Raw genomic sequence first — 15,710 nt, 5'->3', positions numbered from 1 at the left:
AAACAAATCATATCTTAAAATTTTAGGCAGATCTGAGGCCTCCTCAATATAAAGAGGTTATTTGATCAAAGGGATGCAATGTTAATTATTTCCCAATTATTTTTTTCCAGATTGAAACACTTAGCGGTGAGATTTTGAAAAAATGAATGATTCATTCATTCATTGAATATGATTATGTCTATCTTTGCAAAAGAAAGGGGGGGGGGGGGGCTATGTAAAAGTAACTTTGAATCGAATATAGTATCCAAGATCTTTTAATTATTAGGAGATTTGTATCTAAATACTCAATGTCAAATTCCAGCATCTGTGTCAATTTTTCAATCAGTGTCAAGAAGATCGACTTTTAGGCCTAAAAAAAAGAAGTTGTGTGTTTTGGGTAACCAGACCTAACCTACAAAAATGCCCCTATCCTACCATTATGATATGTCAATTTTTATCCGATTGTGGATTTTATATTTTTTCTATAAAAAATTCGTTTTTAAATGTGACACAAACAAACATTCTTAGGAATTATGCAGAAAAAACTATGATAAAATAGAAGAAAACCCTTCCTACCTAACCTATTTTTTTTTTATCAGTGTTACCCTCAACACACAATTTTTTGTATAGGCCTTAATTATTACCGGTAATAGGTCTGATATCTATCATCATGATAATATTCATATATTCTGAAATATTGAACCCAAGGCACTTGATAATGTTAAAATTTCTTTTTAGAAGTAGGTCAAGTTCTCCTATAAATTGATTAGTTGTATTTTAAAATTTCATAATCATACATGCAGACATATTTCACTTCACTATACCAGGTAGTTAGAAAACCATCTTTGCAAATGTCAACAGCCTTTAATGTTATGATATAAGAAACCACATTAACAAAATACTGATTATTTACATTTATTTACATATATAACCAGTTTATTTACATGTAAAATATACAGATAGTAAGTAATCATATGTACATGAACAATACACAGTCTCTGAATTGTGACAGTTTGATGAAACATAACATATAAAACGAACACGGTTTGCTAAAACATGGATTTTATATAGTTCTAGATAGTATGTTAATGTATTACAACATTCAAACACAATCAGTTTATTTACTGATATTTGATGTTCACTCTATCGACATGTAATATGATGATCACAGTTTGTTTACATGTAATATTGGATTTTCTTCACTTTACCTGTGAAGAATTCAGCCACAAAGAGGTTGTCTCTGGTGTCCACACATAAACCACTGGGACTCTGTAAATGACAGTTGTCAATGTAGTGGAGGAACTGTCCGTCCTGATCCAGGATGTGGATACGGTGGTTGTTAGGGTCTGCTATCAGGATCCGACTCTGGCTGTCTGTAGTGATGCCGACTGGATTAAATGGTTCCTTGGTAGTAGAGCGAGGACCGGTGTAGGTAAACCGGAGTTTCCCAGCCTGATTGACCACCAATACTGCACGGGCTTTATTGTCAGCTACACAGATATCTAGGTTCTTGTTCTCACTGATGAATTTAGGGTAATATTCAGGTGAATAGAGAGGTTGTCCTTTGCCATCATATTGAATTGTTTGTTTCTCTGTAGAGCCAGAGTAACGCACAACTTTTGCTTGTTTCTGATCATCAATGATCATGACAACCAGGAGGTCACCAGAGGAGGTAATACAGACATTGAGAGGTCTCCACCCCTGTAATCTGATCACTGTCTGTATCTGTGTATTCTTCACTATGTTCAGAGTTCTATCACTTTCATCAGTATAAACTAGTTCACCACTCTGTGTCACTGCTATGTCCCATGGCTTGTTCCCTGACTTGGTTTGAATTGACTTCACTCGTTTACCGTTGAGGTTGTAAAGTCTCATCATGTTGTCCCGACCACGGGTCCACAGTTCATCATCACTCAGACAGGACACACTGCGTAATTCATTAGATTCTCCATACTCTGTGTTTATATCTGTGATGATCCGTGGTACATCAATGAGTGGTCTGTCAGGGGGAGAGGACTCAGCACCAGGAGAATCCATTGTGTAGCCATGTTCTTCTGTTTTGATAGATAATGCTGACAGAGAACCAATCTGCTGATAAATTTGTTCTTTGCTAATCTTTTGAGGGGTGAATCTTGGTAAAGAAACTGAGAGTTTAGGAGGCAATCTTCTGAATTCAGCAATCCTGGATTTGTAGGCAGAGACAAGGCTGACATCATAGGAGTTTAGTAATTTCTTTAGATCAGCAATGCTCTGTGTGATTTCAGAAATACTGCGTTGTATTTCATTTTCCTGCTTATTCAGGACAACCAGGTGTTTTGATTCCATTTCATCCACGTCAGATTTCAGTTTCTTGATGGCAATGTCTATTTCTCTGTGCAAGTCTTCTCCATGTTTGTCAAGAGCTGTTGTTAGTTTCTTGGAGTTTTTATTCAAATCAGCTTTCTGAACTGGGATGTTAGATACAATCTCTTGGTATTTAGGATAAATGGTATTTTCTAATTCTTGAAGATCTTTTTTTAATGCTTCTCTCTTAGCATCTAGTATTTTTAAAATGCCCACTTGTTTGTGTCCTAGATGTTCACCTGAGGAGACACACTCCACACAAATAGGAATGTTACATTGTTCACAATGAAGGTCACATAATTGTGTGGAATGTTTGGAACATTTAGGATTTAGCCCCCTCTTTTTAAATAGCACACCTTTGTGTTCTTTGGATTCATCAGAGAGATGTTCCCCTACACAGGCTTTACACAGATGTATATGACAAATGTCACAGTACATAGGGGGGCCCGGGGTCTCACAGAGATGACACCGTAACACATCCTGGGCCCAAGTTCGGCGGTCCATGGTCAGGCACTTTGATAATTTGTTTGGATTTTTAGATGATTTCTGAAAGAACAAATGAAGAGTTACATTTATTATTAGCAAAATTGTTTTAGCAAAATTACTAATTTTATGTCATTTTAGTATGTTAAGTCAAAAGTGTATATAGTCACAGTGATGGGTATGGGGAAAGCCCCCCCCCCCCCCCCCAACTAACAGATGGGTTTAGTATATGAGTATACGGGACCAAAAGAGTATCATACAAAGATATTTCCTGAATGTCTGAGTGTACTTTTTTTGTAACATTGCTATATGGAATATTTTTCAGGCTGGGTCTCCTCCCAATCTCATAAGCTGGTCCTAAAAATCTCAATATTGGGGGGTGGGGGTGGGGGGGGGGTGATTTTTCTTTTTCAAGTTGGGTGGGGGAGTCCAAGCCCTATTTTTTGTGTAATTTTGCTTTTGTGGCATTATCCTGTTATTAGCATCGTGATGCTGATAATTTTTGACGTTATTTTACGTAACGTCTGAAGCGTTAAAATTATCAATGAATACTCTTTATACCTTTTTTAAACATCAGGATGATGCATCTGTGTAGAATATTACAAAACATAATATGACTTATGTGCATTCCAGTACTTCATCGCTAATACACTAAATATTCATACTTTGGCGAGAATGTTTCGTTTCTCTATATATACTCCTGTTATTGACATCGCGATGCTAATAACAGGAGTATATATAGAGAGCGAGAATAATTTGTCCCTCTATCTATTCACTCTTAAATGGCTGGAAATTATTAGCATCGCGATGCCAATAACAGGAGTATATATAGAGAGACGATGTTCAGAAATCCTTATAAAAACTCCGCGAAGGGAAGTATTCCCGGGAAAGAGGGTTTCTTTGGGGGGTCCATCAGAAAAAAAATGGGGCTTGGTTTTTTTTGGGGGGGATGTCACTATTACAGTGTTCAGTTCATCCGAAATAAAGCTGGAAATTATTAGCATCGCGATGCTAATAACAGGAGTATATATAGAGAGAGCGAGAATGATATATATTCACTCTTAAATGGCTTGAAATTATTAGCATCGCGATGCCAATAACAGGAGTATATATAGAGAGACGATGTTCAGAAATCCTTATAAAAACTCCGCGAAGGGAAGTATTCCCGGGAAAGAGGGTTTCTTTGGGGGGTCCATCAGAAAAAAACTGGGGCTTGGTTTGTTTGGGGGGATGTCACTATTAAAGTGTTCAGTTCATCCGAAATAAAGCTGGAAATTATTAGCATCGCGATGCTAATAACAGGAGTATATATAGAGAGAGCGAGAATGATATCTATTCACTCTTAAATGGCTTGAAATTATTAGCATCGCGATGCCAATAACAGGAGTATATATAGAGAGACGATGTTCAGAAATCCTTATAAAAACTCCGCGAAGGGAAGTATTCCCGGGAAAGAGGGTTTCTTTGGGGGGTCCATCAGAAAAAAACTGGGGCTTGGTTTGTTTGGGGGGATGTCACTATTAAAGTGTTCAGTTCATCCGAAATAAAGCTGGAAATTATTAGCATCGCGATGCTAATAACAGGAGTATATATAGAGAGAGCGAGAATGATTCGTCCGTCTATATATTCACTCTGAAATGGCTTGAAATTATTAGCATCGCGATGCCAATAACAGGAGTATATATAGAGAGACGATATTAAGAAATCATTATAAAAACTCTGCGAGGGGAAGTATTCCCGGGAAAGAGGGTTTCTTTGGGGGGTCCATCAGAAAAAAAATGGGGCTTGGTTTTTTTTGGGGGGGATGTCACTATTACAGTGTTCAGTTCATCCGAAATAAAGCTGGAAATTATTAGCATCGCGATGCTAATAACAGGAGTATATATAGAGAGCGAGAATGATTCGTCCGTCTATATATTCACTCTGAAATGGCTGGAAATTATTAGCATCGCGATGCCAATAACAGGAGTATATATAGAGAGACAATGTTCAGAAATCTTTATAAAAACTCCACGAAGGGAAGTATTCCCGGGAAAGAGGGTTTCTTTGGGGGGTCCATCAGAAAAAAAACCTGGGGCTTGTTTTTTTGGGGGGGATGTCACTATTACAGAGTGTTCAGTTCATCCGAAATGGCTGGAAATTATTAGCATCGCGATGCTAATAACAGGAGTATATATAGAGAGCGAGAATGATATCTATTCACTCTGAATTGGCTGGAAATTATTAGCATCGCGATGCCAATAACAGGAGTATATATAGAGAGACGATGTTAAGAAATCATTATAAAAACTCCGCGAAGGGAAGTATTCCCGGGAAAGAGGGTTTCTTTGGGGGGTCCATCAGAAAAAAAACCTGGGGCTTGTTTTTTTTGGGGGGGATGTCACTATTACAGAGTGTTCAGTTCATCCGAAATGGCTGGAAATTATTAGCATCGCGATGCCAATAACAGGAGTATATATAGAGAGAGCGAGAATAATCGTCTGTCTAGTAATTGTCCCGTTATCGACATCCCTGTGTTATGACAATGCATTTAAAGTCCGTGCATTTAAACTTCGTCTAAAATTCACGCATTCTTCTACGGAATAAAGAGCAAGAATGTAAATTATTTACTCACAAACCCATCATTATGAATTTAAATTATGAAATTTCTTGACATATTATTCAACGGAATAAATGGTATACATTACATACAAGAAACAACTTCGCATTTGACCTTTATTCCGTAACAAAGTTGATTTTAATTATAAAACCCCAATGCCATTTTCCTTCACGATATAAGCATTATAGATTGAAATGGACTCGATATCCGACCTTTACAGTTTATTCCGTAATGAAATACTTTTAAAATACAACTTTGGTGCCTGATTCTTCATCGTAATATGACATGGGTTAACATATATCTCAATATATTTTACATTTATTCCGTAGTAGATCATTACAAAACAAAATGTTACTGTTGTTACACTTTAAATACCGTTATGTACAACACAGAGAAACACACAAATATATACATTTTAATAGATTCAACAAATAATAACGTGAACTTTATACTTTCCCTCTTATAAGATAAGTATTATAAAAGTATTACAATTGGGCCTACAATTGACGTTAATAACGTCAACAACGTCAAAAATTATCAGCATCGCGATGCTAATAACAGGATAATGCCGCTTTTGTGAATTAAATTACGTTTTTCTATGAGGGGTAGGGTTCGGGGACTCCTGACACCGTCTGGCCGACTTTTGTTTATAGGATTGCTTGGTCGGTCCCCCCCCCCTCCCCCCCGTCAGACACCAATGGCGATGGTCTAGTTTCTTCGGTAACCCATGGCAAAACAGTGAAATAATGTGCACAATGTTATGGTGGTGTTCTATATTATTATTTCTTTATAATCATTTTACTTATTCATAAACAATTTTACAAACTACAAACCTTCACACTCCCAACATGGCGATTCGGATATTTTCTCTTCCGGGTCTGGTTACCTGTACAATCGTCACGTGGTTTCTTTATTTGTAGGTCAATGGGTCGCCTCCTTCCTTTATAAACACATTTTTCTTGATGGGACCTGTTGTTAATATTATAATGATAATCGTTAATGAGTTTTTTTTCTCAAGAAGTCAAGTTTCGGGATTTGCCTAGCGTAAAGTGTATCTGAGGCCGGAGAAGGAGGGGGAGGGGGGGGGGGTCGACACCCCCAGGCACGGATCCAGAAAATTTTTAAAGGTGGGGGTTACGGGGAAATTTGCTGGAATATAGAAAACATCATTGTCTCAAGTCACGGTCTTGGGTCCACGTTGGTAGGAGAGGATATGTAGACTTGCAGGATTTTTAGGGGCAGTCTCTAAAAGACCCGAAACTTGTACGAATAGGAGTAGCTGCACGTCTGTAGCCCCCGGTCTAAAAAAGAATCGAATAGACGACCAGGTTTTTGAGAACGGGAACTACAGACCTGCAACTAGATTAGGAGGTTAATGTGACGAAGCTTTTAAAGTTTTCAATGCATTAAAGAGTAAAATGAAACCGTGAAATTAACTCCAATATTGGCCATCCCGTTTATATATAAATGCTTAATAATTTTGTATTATTTTGAAGAAAAGATATCTAGAGAAAAAATTGCAATATTTTACAAGTTTCTGGTATAAGAAAAGTCTTAGAATTGTTCACTAAAAATGTTGCAAAGTTTGATACTTTATCTATAAGTAGATCATAACAGAATAGGAATTTTACAATTTTTATTTAACTATAAATCAATATCATGAAATGCACACTATCATATTACAGTAATACGATGTTCTCTCATCAATGTCGAAATAGCCATGCATGTGTCTGGAACTACGCAAAGACTATCTCTATTCTTTGATTTTTTTTTTTAGTTTAAACCATCTACATGTATGTACTTATTACAAGGCTTTACATTTGAAGAATTGTTTTAAAAATTTCCTTTTTAGGCTTTTTAAGGAAGAGGAGTCGAGATGATTCTGTTATACAGGATACTCATGTAGAGTAGTTATCTTTGGAAAAGTAAAACGTACTATAGTTCTAAAAAAAACCCAGAAGGACAACATGTAGTTTTAATATTTAGATACTACTTGTATTTTGTTTCTACCATAAAATACAATTCTTGCATATAATATCTAAAAAGAAAGCAGACTTCTTAAATATTTACATCACTAGCTACAATATACATGTACGTAAATTAATGGCCGGTGATTCTATCAATACAATTTCCCCCATCAACGAAAATTAGCACTCAGCATTTTAAATAATTTTACTAATTAGTACATGTGCAGACACTGCCGAAACAGTCTCCTATATTCTCCTATATAAGACAATTTTGGCCGATGTTAATTCACACTCAGTGTCTCTTACTTCTTTCTCTCTCTTCCCTTTTATTTTTTACCAATTTCAAGGAGAGGTTGCAACTCTTGTTAACCCAAACTCTCCTTCTGGATCAACCACTGCATCTCTTCCCCTATTTGACCGTCCGCCATCAAACCCAAGATTAGAGAGAAATCATCATATTTTCTAATTTTCTAATCAACATTAATTATAGTGAAAGAAGTTTGTTAACCACATTTTTACATTTTACTTTACAGGGTTATTGTTCACTCGGTTTTTATTTCATTTAACTTTAGTTTCCATTTTCATTATCAAGATAAATTTCTAAAAACTGCATGGTTCACATGTATCGAGAATAGACGTCCACGAACAAATCACCTGTCAATCAAAATTAACCAGTACTTTTGGCATGGGAGAATTATAATAAACCCTCGTCAACGGTGGGATTTTACAATTTACAGCCGTTCCATTGGGTAATGCTTAAGAGGCTGTCCAAGCAAACATCAGGCGAATATATAAGAAAACGTTGCACATCGATTTTCACGAATTTTTTGTTTTCCCTCTGAAATAGTTTCTTTGTATTCTTTTTTAACCCACAATAATGATGATTTGCTTGAAAAAATAATTTAAGTGGTTATTTGGACGGGAAGATATATATTTCATTCTCTTATATAAATCATTGAAACCATGTACCAAACTGTGAGCTTTAAAATCCAATACATTGTTATTGGTGAGGGTTTGTATTTTTTATAAATGAGAAAAATATTTTGAATTTTTATTGATAAAATAAAATGAGTGGGAAAAGCTTGCGTTGAAAAATTGTAGACAAGTATTTTGGTAATGTTTGATAATTTCAGTTACCTCCCTTGCCAAATGAATATTTGGAGGCTTAAAAACTTAAGAAAAAAATAAAAGCAATAAATTTTCAACTATAAATAATTCATATAAAATCAGCTTAATTGTTTATGATAGACATAATTTTTTTTAAACGCTGAAATATATTTTTAAAAAATATTCAGTGCGGGTATATTTTCAAAACCAGTGTAAACAAAGATGGCCGCCGCTAACGTCTGTGCACAGCATGCTGCCAGAGTTGATTGTTTTTCGGTGTTTTGGTGATGTTGTCTCGATCTCAAATATCATTTGAAGTTAAATCAGGTCGCCAATAATAGTAAGCATCCCGAACCTTTTATTGAAACTGAGATGAATTACTGTTACCAGGCGAATTTCAACAAGTCAGCCAACAAATTATGCAGCTATGGGTACATTAATGTACACATCCACTCCTCAAAGAAAAAAGCAAGAGGTGTTCACCTGATGACGACAGAGGAATGTTATTTCTTGACAAATGGGTAGTTCCAGAGGGGTCAGGTAAATAATATGCACTGAGAGAGAGAGAGAGAGAGAGAGAGAGAGAGAGAGACGGCATTCATACATTTATATTATTTAATATCAGATGATTACTTGCATATTTAATTTGTATTAATTGCATTCACATACCATGAATAAATCTTTGTAAAAAGAAAGTACAACAATAATCATAGAGTGTTTCATGTGGTTAATATTGGGAAAATATCCTACAAAATTTTTAGATAGGATTATGTTGAGATTTGGAGTACTCTTTTTTTCCTTTGATAGGTCAATTTAGTCTTCAATCTTCATCTCTTTAATTTTCGTAATTGAAAAATATTGCTTTGTTAAAAATTAAAGAAAAAAAATGTTATGAAATGACGAGTTTTTATAACATACAGTCGTTTGACCAGTTCCGAATTTTGACCAGTTTCGAATAGTTAAGAAGTTAAATAGCAAAAAATTAATGAAATAAAAAATGTGGGAAAAAATCAATACCTTTAATATAAACACGTATTAATGCTTGTTTGAATTCTGCTGTAGTTTCGTTTTTGCGGTCATACATGTATTTGATATCGGTCTTAGATTATGTCGACCTACTTTCGCTTTGTAATAAATCCAGGTCATTGGAACGCTAATATGCACGTACAATTGTCTGTCGGTGCCTTAAATTTTTACTTGTAACAAGATTTCTTTTTTTAAATGAAGGTTTAGTATGTATTCTAACATACCCAAAAGCAAACAGGATAAAAAATAAAATAAAAACGCAAATGGAAGCAGAATTTTATTTAGCCGTCATTTTACGAGTTCCGAATACCCAATTTGTTTCCCTCTGTTTTAGGATTTAATGAAGATATTGATTGAAACAAATACTTCTGAAATTCATTAAATGTCTTTCTCCGTCTTAAATAAATCATATTGTACCACAATAATGATAAGTGGAGGGGCTGCGACTGTATTCCGACAAGGTGTTAGAAACCAGGCTAAATTATTGTTACGGTGATTTTGTCTGTCATTTCCGTGCAAATCAAACTGTATTGTTAAGAAAATACCAATAACTGAGATGTTTGCATTAAACCTGTTATTCAACAGGTTCAATCAATAGTTTTAGGACCGAAACTTTTTTATCTACATTCCATATGTATAGGAACAGTTATGTTATTCGGAACCCATCGGCTTATTCGCAACTGGTAAAATGGCTTCCCACGTAATTTGTTAGAATAAAATTTTATTTAAAAAAAATTAAATACAGTAATATTGCATTTATATCAGCAGGGATATGGTGTATATCGGCCAAAAAATTAGATCTAAAAATAACACCCAGGAACATTTACAGCACCTCCAAATCTATACCCTATTCGGAACTGGTCAAACAACTGTACACAGCAGAAAATATGGGGTGGTTTTTCTTTGTTAGCACAGCAATATTATTTAACACAGCAGCTATTGACTTGGCAATCGGTCAGAGTACATATATATCTGACATGTGACAAGAAATGTAAATAAATAATTTCACACAACAGTATGATATTAGTTTTGCTAATGATAATCAGAATATGAAATGGAATCTCTGTATGTGTTCCACAATATGTATTATCAATTTTAAGATCTTAACACTTGAAGGTACATACATTTGTTTTATTAAGTGTTTCTCTATTTATTTATTTTTTAGAGAAGTGCAAATAAAATATTCTTCTGGAAAATACTATCCTTCTATATTTAGACTTGGATAAAACATATAGGAAAAAAACCCTACAAGATTGCTGAAAGAAAAAAAAAACCCATCAAGTTGCTTGGCATGATGGATCTGGATGACTTTTACAGCATCTAATATCATGGGTAAAAATGATATTCCTGCATATGAAACAGTGAAAGTATGCCGAATAAGAAAGAAGATCAAGAAGGGGGTTCAGGGATTATGTGAAGCAGTAATTTGAAAGGATATATTTAGATGGCGGAGAAACTACCGTAACTAGATTTGCAAGTCATTATATAAATTGCCACATTCATTTAAATTAACCAATGCTTTCCTAAGGAGTGGTTGAATTTCCAGAAGATATCACTTGGAATTTGTTTTTCTCAATTTAATCATCTGCACATTTTTCTTCAATGAATAAAGGATGCAAACAAGACTAAAATAAGATGCTTTGAAGTTTGTCAGAGTGACCACATGAGAGAGAGAGAGAGAGAGAGAGAGAGAGAGAGAGAGAGAGAGAAGTTGAATGAACTTGTCTTCATGCATCATGCACTGTATGTATATATTATCATTTAGCATTTTAATGCTCAATAAATTGTTAAATTGTTATCTTGCATGAGTTTATTCTCTGTTTATTTATTCCAAATTGCTACTGCACACTTTCTTAGATAACTAATTTAATTTTAATGTTATTATTAATTTGCTATCTTCATCTATTATGGTTGTTTGTCATAATATGAAAGTAACTTATACTAGCCTAGTTAATTTGTATGTTAAGAGATTTCAATATCTTGAGTAAATATCTAAATATAATTAAATATATTAATTAGTACAACAGTATCCAAAGTTAACATGCAAATACATGTACTGACATCACTTAGCATTAGCAATATTATAAAATAACACTGTCCAAGTAAATTGTCCAAACATAGCATTGCTACATGTTAATGAAATGTATTCTTTCACTCTTATGCACTGCTTATTTATTCAAATATGTATAACATGCTTGAAAGTTAGTCAGCTGAGTAATTTAGAAATACATTTTTAAAAAGAGGAAAATACAGTTTAAAAGAGGCACACTGATTCTTATATGACCATGGATTTGATTTGGGAATAGGGTTTAAAGTGGGGGGTTGTTTCAAATCATACTGTCCCATGTATATTTTAGCTGCTCATCATACATGGATTATAAAATGGATTAGTATGGGGGATCCAAAATGGGGTGGGGGGGGGGGGGTTGTGATGTCTGATGTTTCTGCTAGATTCATTGTGGACTTAGTCTGAATAAATTATTGTTGTATACCAGTCTGTTTATGTTAATTTTTACCCAAAAGTTAAACACCTGCCTAGAATTTCCAAAAGCTACCCGACTGAAAGTAGAGGTCACATTTCTTAGTTCTCATTCCAAAACAGTTGTATGCATTCATTTTGAAACTTGGGATTGAACAAGTTGCTAATGGCACTGATATAGAGATAATAACGAATTCAAATGTTACTACTAAGAAGAAATGATTTGATATATTTATGTGTATTTGTACATTATGGAATTTTTATAATTGTTTTGTTTAAAAAAACAACAACAAAAACCCCTCAAATTCAGTAGTACCAATGATAAATTGGATTTGACCTTTTCGCACAATTTGATAAAAAAAAAAAAAAACCTTCTTTATTTAATAAGCTAATACTGCTTCAATATTATTATCCCACCAAGTTTATTACCAGTTTAAGAAGAACATTTTGGTTAATACTTATTGAAAACACACAAATACATTGAATTTAAAAAATACATTCAGTTTTACACTGCATTAATTATTATTCCTTAATCAGTGATTAACACATTTTGAATCCTTATTCTCAAATTTATGTACTTCATGAAATACTGAAAACCCTTAAAATAATTTGAATGTATATTAGACCATCCAAGTGGTGAAATGTTCAGCTAATTTTCTTCAGTTGTGAATAGTTTTAGCAGACTAAACTCAGTTTTCAACATTTTTGTCAAAATGACCTTTTTGCACTTAAAATTATGAAAAATGTTGGTTTTTGATGAATGATCATTATTTCTTTCATCATAAAGCATTTCCTATTATAAAGATATAAGCATGTATCAAATTATAGTCAATATTTGTGACATATGAACTCTGTCATTCACTGTCTTTTAACAATAATAATAACACGTTATGCATGGGAAAACTTCATTTTCAATGTTAAAAATGGGTAATTTTGTGCAACTGCTTCTATGAGACCGATGCTGTTCCCACTGAATTTATTTTTGTTTCTCAAAATTTCATTTCTCAGGTTTATAAAGATGCCTCATTTTTTCCTTTCATGAAAATGTATTGGATTTTATTGAAATTTCAAATTAACATTAAAATACCAGAATTTTTGTTTACAAAATATGCATCAACTTTGATAAGGCATATATTTTTGTTTGAAATATATTTATACTTTAAAAGCAGTCTAAGTTAAACTAAATAATATAATTTTTAAAAAGGTTTAATAGAATTAAGTAGTTTTACAACTGATCAAACTTCACAATATTTTTACAACTTCTGTGACCTTTTTGCACTAAACATGTTCCAAATTCAAAAATAGACATTTTTCTGCCTAGTTAGGCATACAATGAACTTTTTCTTTCACATGTATTACAATCATGTTAAAATGAAGTGATATACAAAAATTTATTGAAATCCAAGACATAGCATGTGCAAAGCCCTGCCTGAATTTTGCTTGGACAGCCTCTTAACACAAAAAACCGGCTTACTCTGTACAGAGATATAAATAACATTGTTATTTATGTCTCTGCTCTATGCAATGTTGTACATTTTTTAAAAGCTTAATTTTCTTATGATATAAAGCTGATGTTAAGTGACTGTGAAGTGAATCGTAATAGAGCACGCTTGGATCCACAATTAAATGTTTTCATAAGGGGTCTTGTAAATATGATTTTGCTGCCAAATGGGGTATCCCGATTCCCGATGCTTATTTTAGATAGATTTACAAATAGGTTTTCTGGAAGAGGGAGACCGTAACCCCCCCCCCCCCCCCCCCCCCGCCAACTGAAATTCAGATCACAGTGTAGGAACGGAAGTGTACAGTTTGGGATAGCGCTGTTTGTCAAGCTATAAAAATAGTAAATAGATTGAACACGTACATGTAGCTCTCCGTACAGTCGAAGATACTCTCAGTGTAATTTTTCTCAAATTAATTTATCAATAAATGTAAAAAGCTTAGATTAGAATTAAACATTCAGTAATCACCATTCATATTACCTCGTATTATTACGAAAGTTGGGGAAATTAGGATCGTCGTCGCCAATTAATTTTTCTCATCTTGTATGCACTCATCTTTCATGGAATTGAGTTGAGAACTGAGTTGAGTAATTTTAAAATGTGTTGAACATATTTTATTGACTAATGCCAAAAGGATTGGACACAAGTTCCAAAAACTTAGAATGTCCTCTCCTTGTACATAAAATATTACAGTGCCATACAATGCCAGTTAACATTGATAACAGTTATAGAACATGTAATGAAATACAAATAAATCATTAGTTTTAATGGATGGATAAGAAAGTTATGCAAATAATTTAAAAACTTAGATAAATCTACCACACTTTTGTATAAATGTATGAACTTCTTTAAATATTTTTATGTTTTCATCATAAGTTGTCACCCCAAAGTAACACATGTACATCAATTATATTCAAAAAGTTCAGTGATAAAAGATTATACATAAATGATTGTCTTAATGATGAATATTTTTTACAAACGAAGAACAAGTGATGTGCATCTTCTAAACTTCCACATGAACACATTGGGTTGGCTATTATGTTACACCGATAAAGATTACAATTGAGAACACAATTATGCCTTAATTTCGTATGAATGATATTCAAGAATCTTTTACCAAAAGAAAAATACTTAGGAGGTTTTGTATAATTACTCTGTAGTGATTTCTTAAAAATATTTAACGAAGTAGCTTCCTTGGTATTATTATTCAGACTATTCCACTTACGAATAGTGTCAGGAAAAAATGACTTATTAAAAGCTTCTAATCTACATCTAGGCAAAGAATAGTTTGAGGAGTTTCTAGTATTATAGTTGGAAGTGACATTTCTAATTTCAGGAGTTATGTCTTTTAGATAAGAAGGAACAAGATTGTTATGAATTTTGAACATAGTAGATAATTTAAGGCGGTCTCGTCTCGTTATTAATGGTTCCCATCCTGTTTCCAAATACTAGTATAGATATTTCTTGAGGCTATGACTGAAAGACCTGAAACTATTCTTGCTGCATAAAGTTGAACCTTTTCAAGCTTATCCATATCAAATTGGGTACATCCAGACCAAACTTGAACAGCATACTCTAGTTGTGGTCTTATAAATGATACATACATGTGTGCTAAAATATCTCTAGATACAGTAAATTTAAGTTTTTTAAGTAGACCAAGTTTTTTGTAAGCTTTTTTAACAATGATGTCTATGTGATTAGACCAACTTAAATTTGAAGATAACAATACTCCTAGATGCTTGTGTTGTGAAACATATTCCAAGGTACAATCATCAAACATCAAATTAGGAAATTTTTCAACATTTTTAAAACTAAAGAATACAACTTTTGTTTTTTGTGGATTAAATTCTAGAAGCCATTGCTTTGACCATTCCTTCAGTACATGAAGATCATAATTAAGATTATCTTCTATGACAGAAATATTGTTTGAACACTGTTGTAATGAACTATCATCAGCATAAAGTCTACATATTGATCTCATGTTTTCAGCCACATCATTTACATAGAGTAAAAACAATAATGGGCCAAGAACAGAGCCCTGGGGAACACCTGCATTTATGAATTGGCTGGTAGAGAGTTTGTTTTTATACATAACCTTTTGTGTTCTATTACTTAAATAGCCAATAAACCATTCAATAATTGGCCCAGAGACTCCATACGATTTAAGTTTATGAATTAGACCCTTATGCCAGACCCTATCGAAAGCTTTTGAAAGATCACAAAAG

General features: G+C 33.6%; 1 protein-coding gene and 1 long non-coding RNA gene across 2 annotated transcripts; one reads left to right on the top strand and one right to left on the bottom strand.

Moving 5' to 3' along the window:
* Positions 1 to 880: 880 nt before the first annotated feature.
* LOC117691556 (tripartite motif-containing protein 3-like) lies at positions 881 to 6,348 on the bottom strand. Its single transcript, XM_066070947.1, has 2 exons — positions 6,238 to 6,348; positions 881 to 2,868 (listed from the first exon to the last, which is right to left on the bottom strand). The coding sequence occupies exon 2, from the start codon at positions 2,824 to 2,826 to the stop codon at positions 1,156 to 1,158; it is 1,671 nt and encodes a 556-aa protein (XP_065927019.1). The 5' UTR covers positions 2,827 to 2,868; positions 6,238 to 6,348; the 3' UTR covers positions 881 to 1,155.
* Positions 6,349 to 8,487: 2,139 nt separating this feature from the next.
* On the top strand, positions 8,488 to 11,302 carry LOC136271278 (uncharacterized). The gene is made up of 2 exons (XR_010709194.1): positions 8,488 to 9,018; positions 10,670 to 11,302. It is a non-coding gene; the product is annotated as an uncharacterized lncRNA (long non-coding RNA).
* Positions 11,303 to 15,710: the final 4,408 nt, after the last annotated feature.

Source organism: Magallana gigas, chromosome 9, assembly GCF_963853765.1.
Source record: "Magallana gigas chromosome 9, xbMagGiga1.1, whole genome shotgun sequence".
Lineage (NCBI taxonomy): Eukaryota > Metazoa > Mollusca > Bivalvia > Ostreida > Ostreidae > Magallana > Magallana gigas.
Note: the sequence above shows the minus strand (reverse complement) of the source record. Positions and strands in the feature narration are given on the sequence as shown.

What these genes read in the sequence shown, in the direction of transcription:
- LOC117691556 (XM_066070947.1), bottom strand. Translation starts at nt 2,826, where the DNA reads ATGGACCGCCGAACTTGGGCCCAGGATGTGTTACGGTGTCATCTCTGT.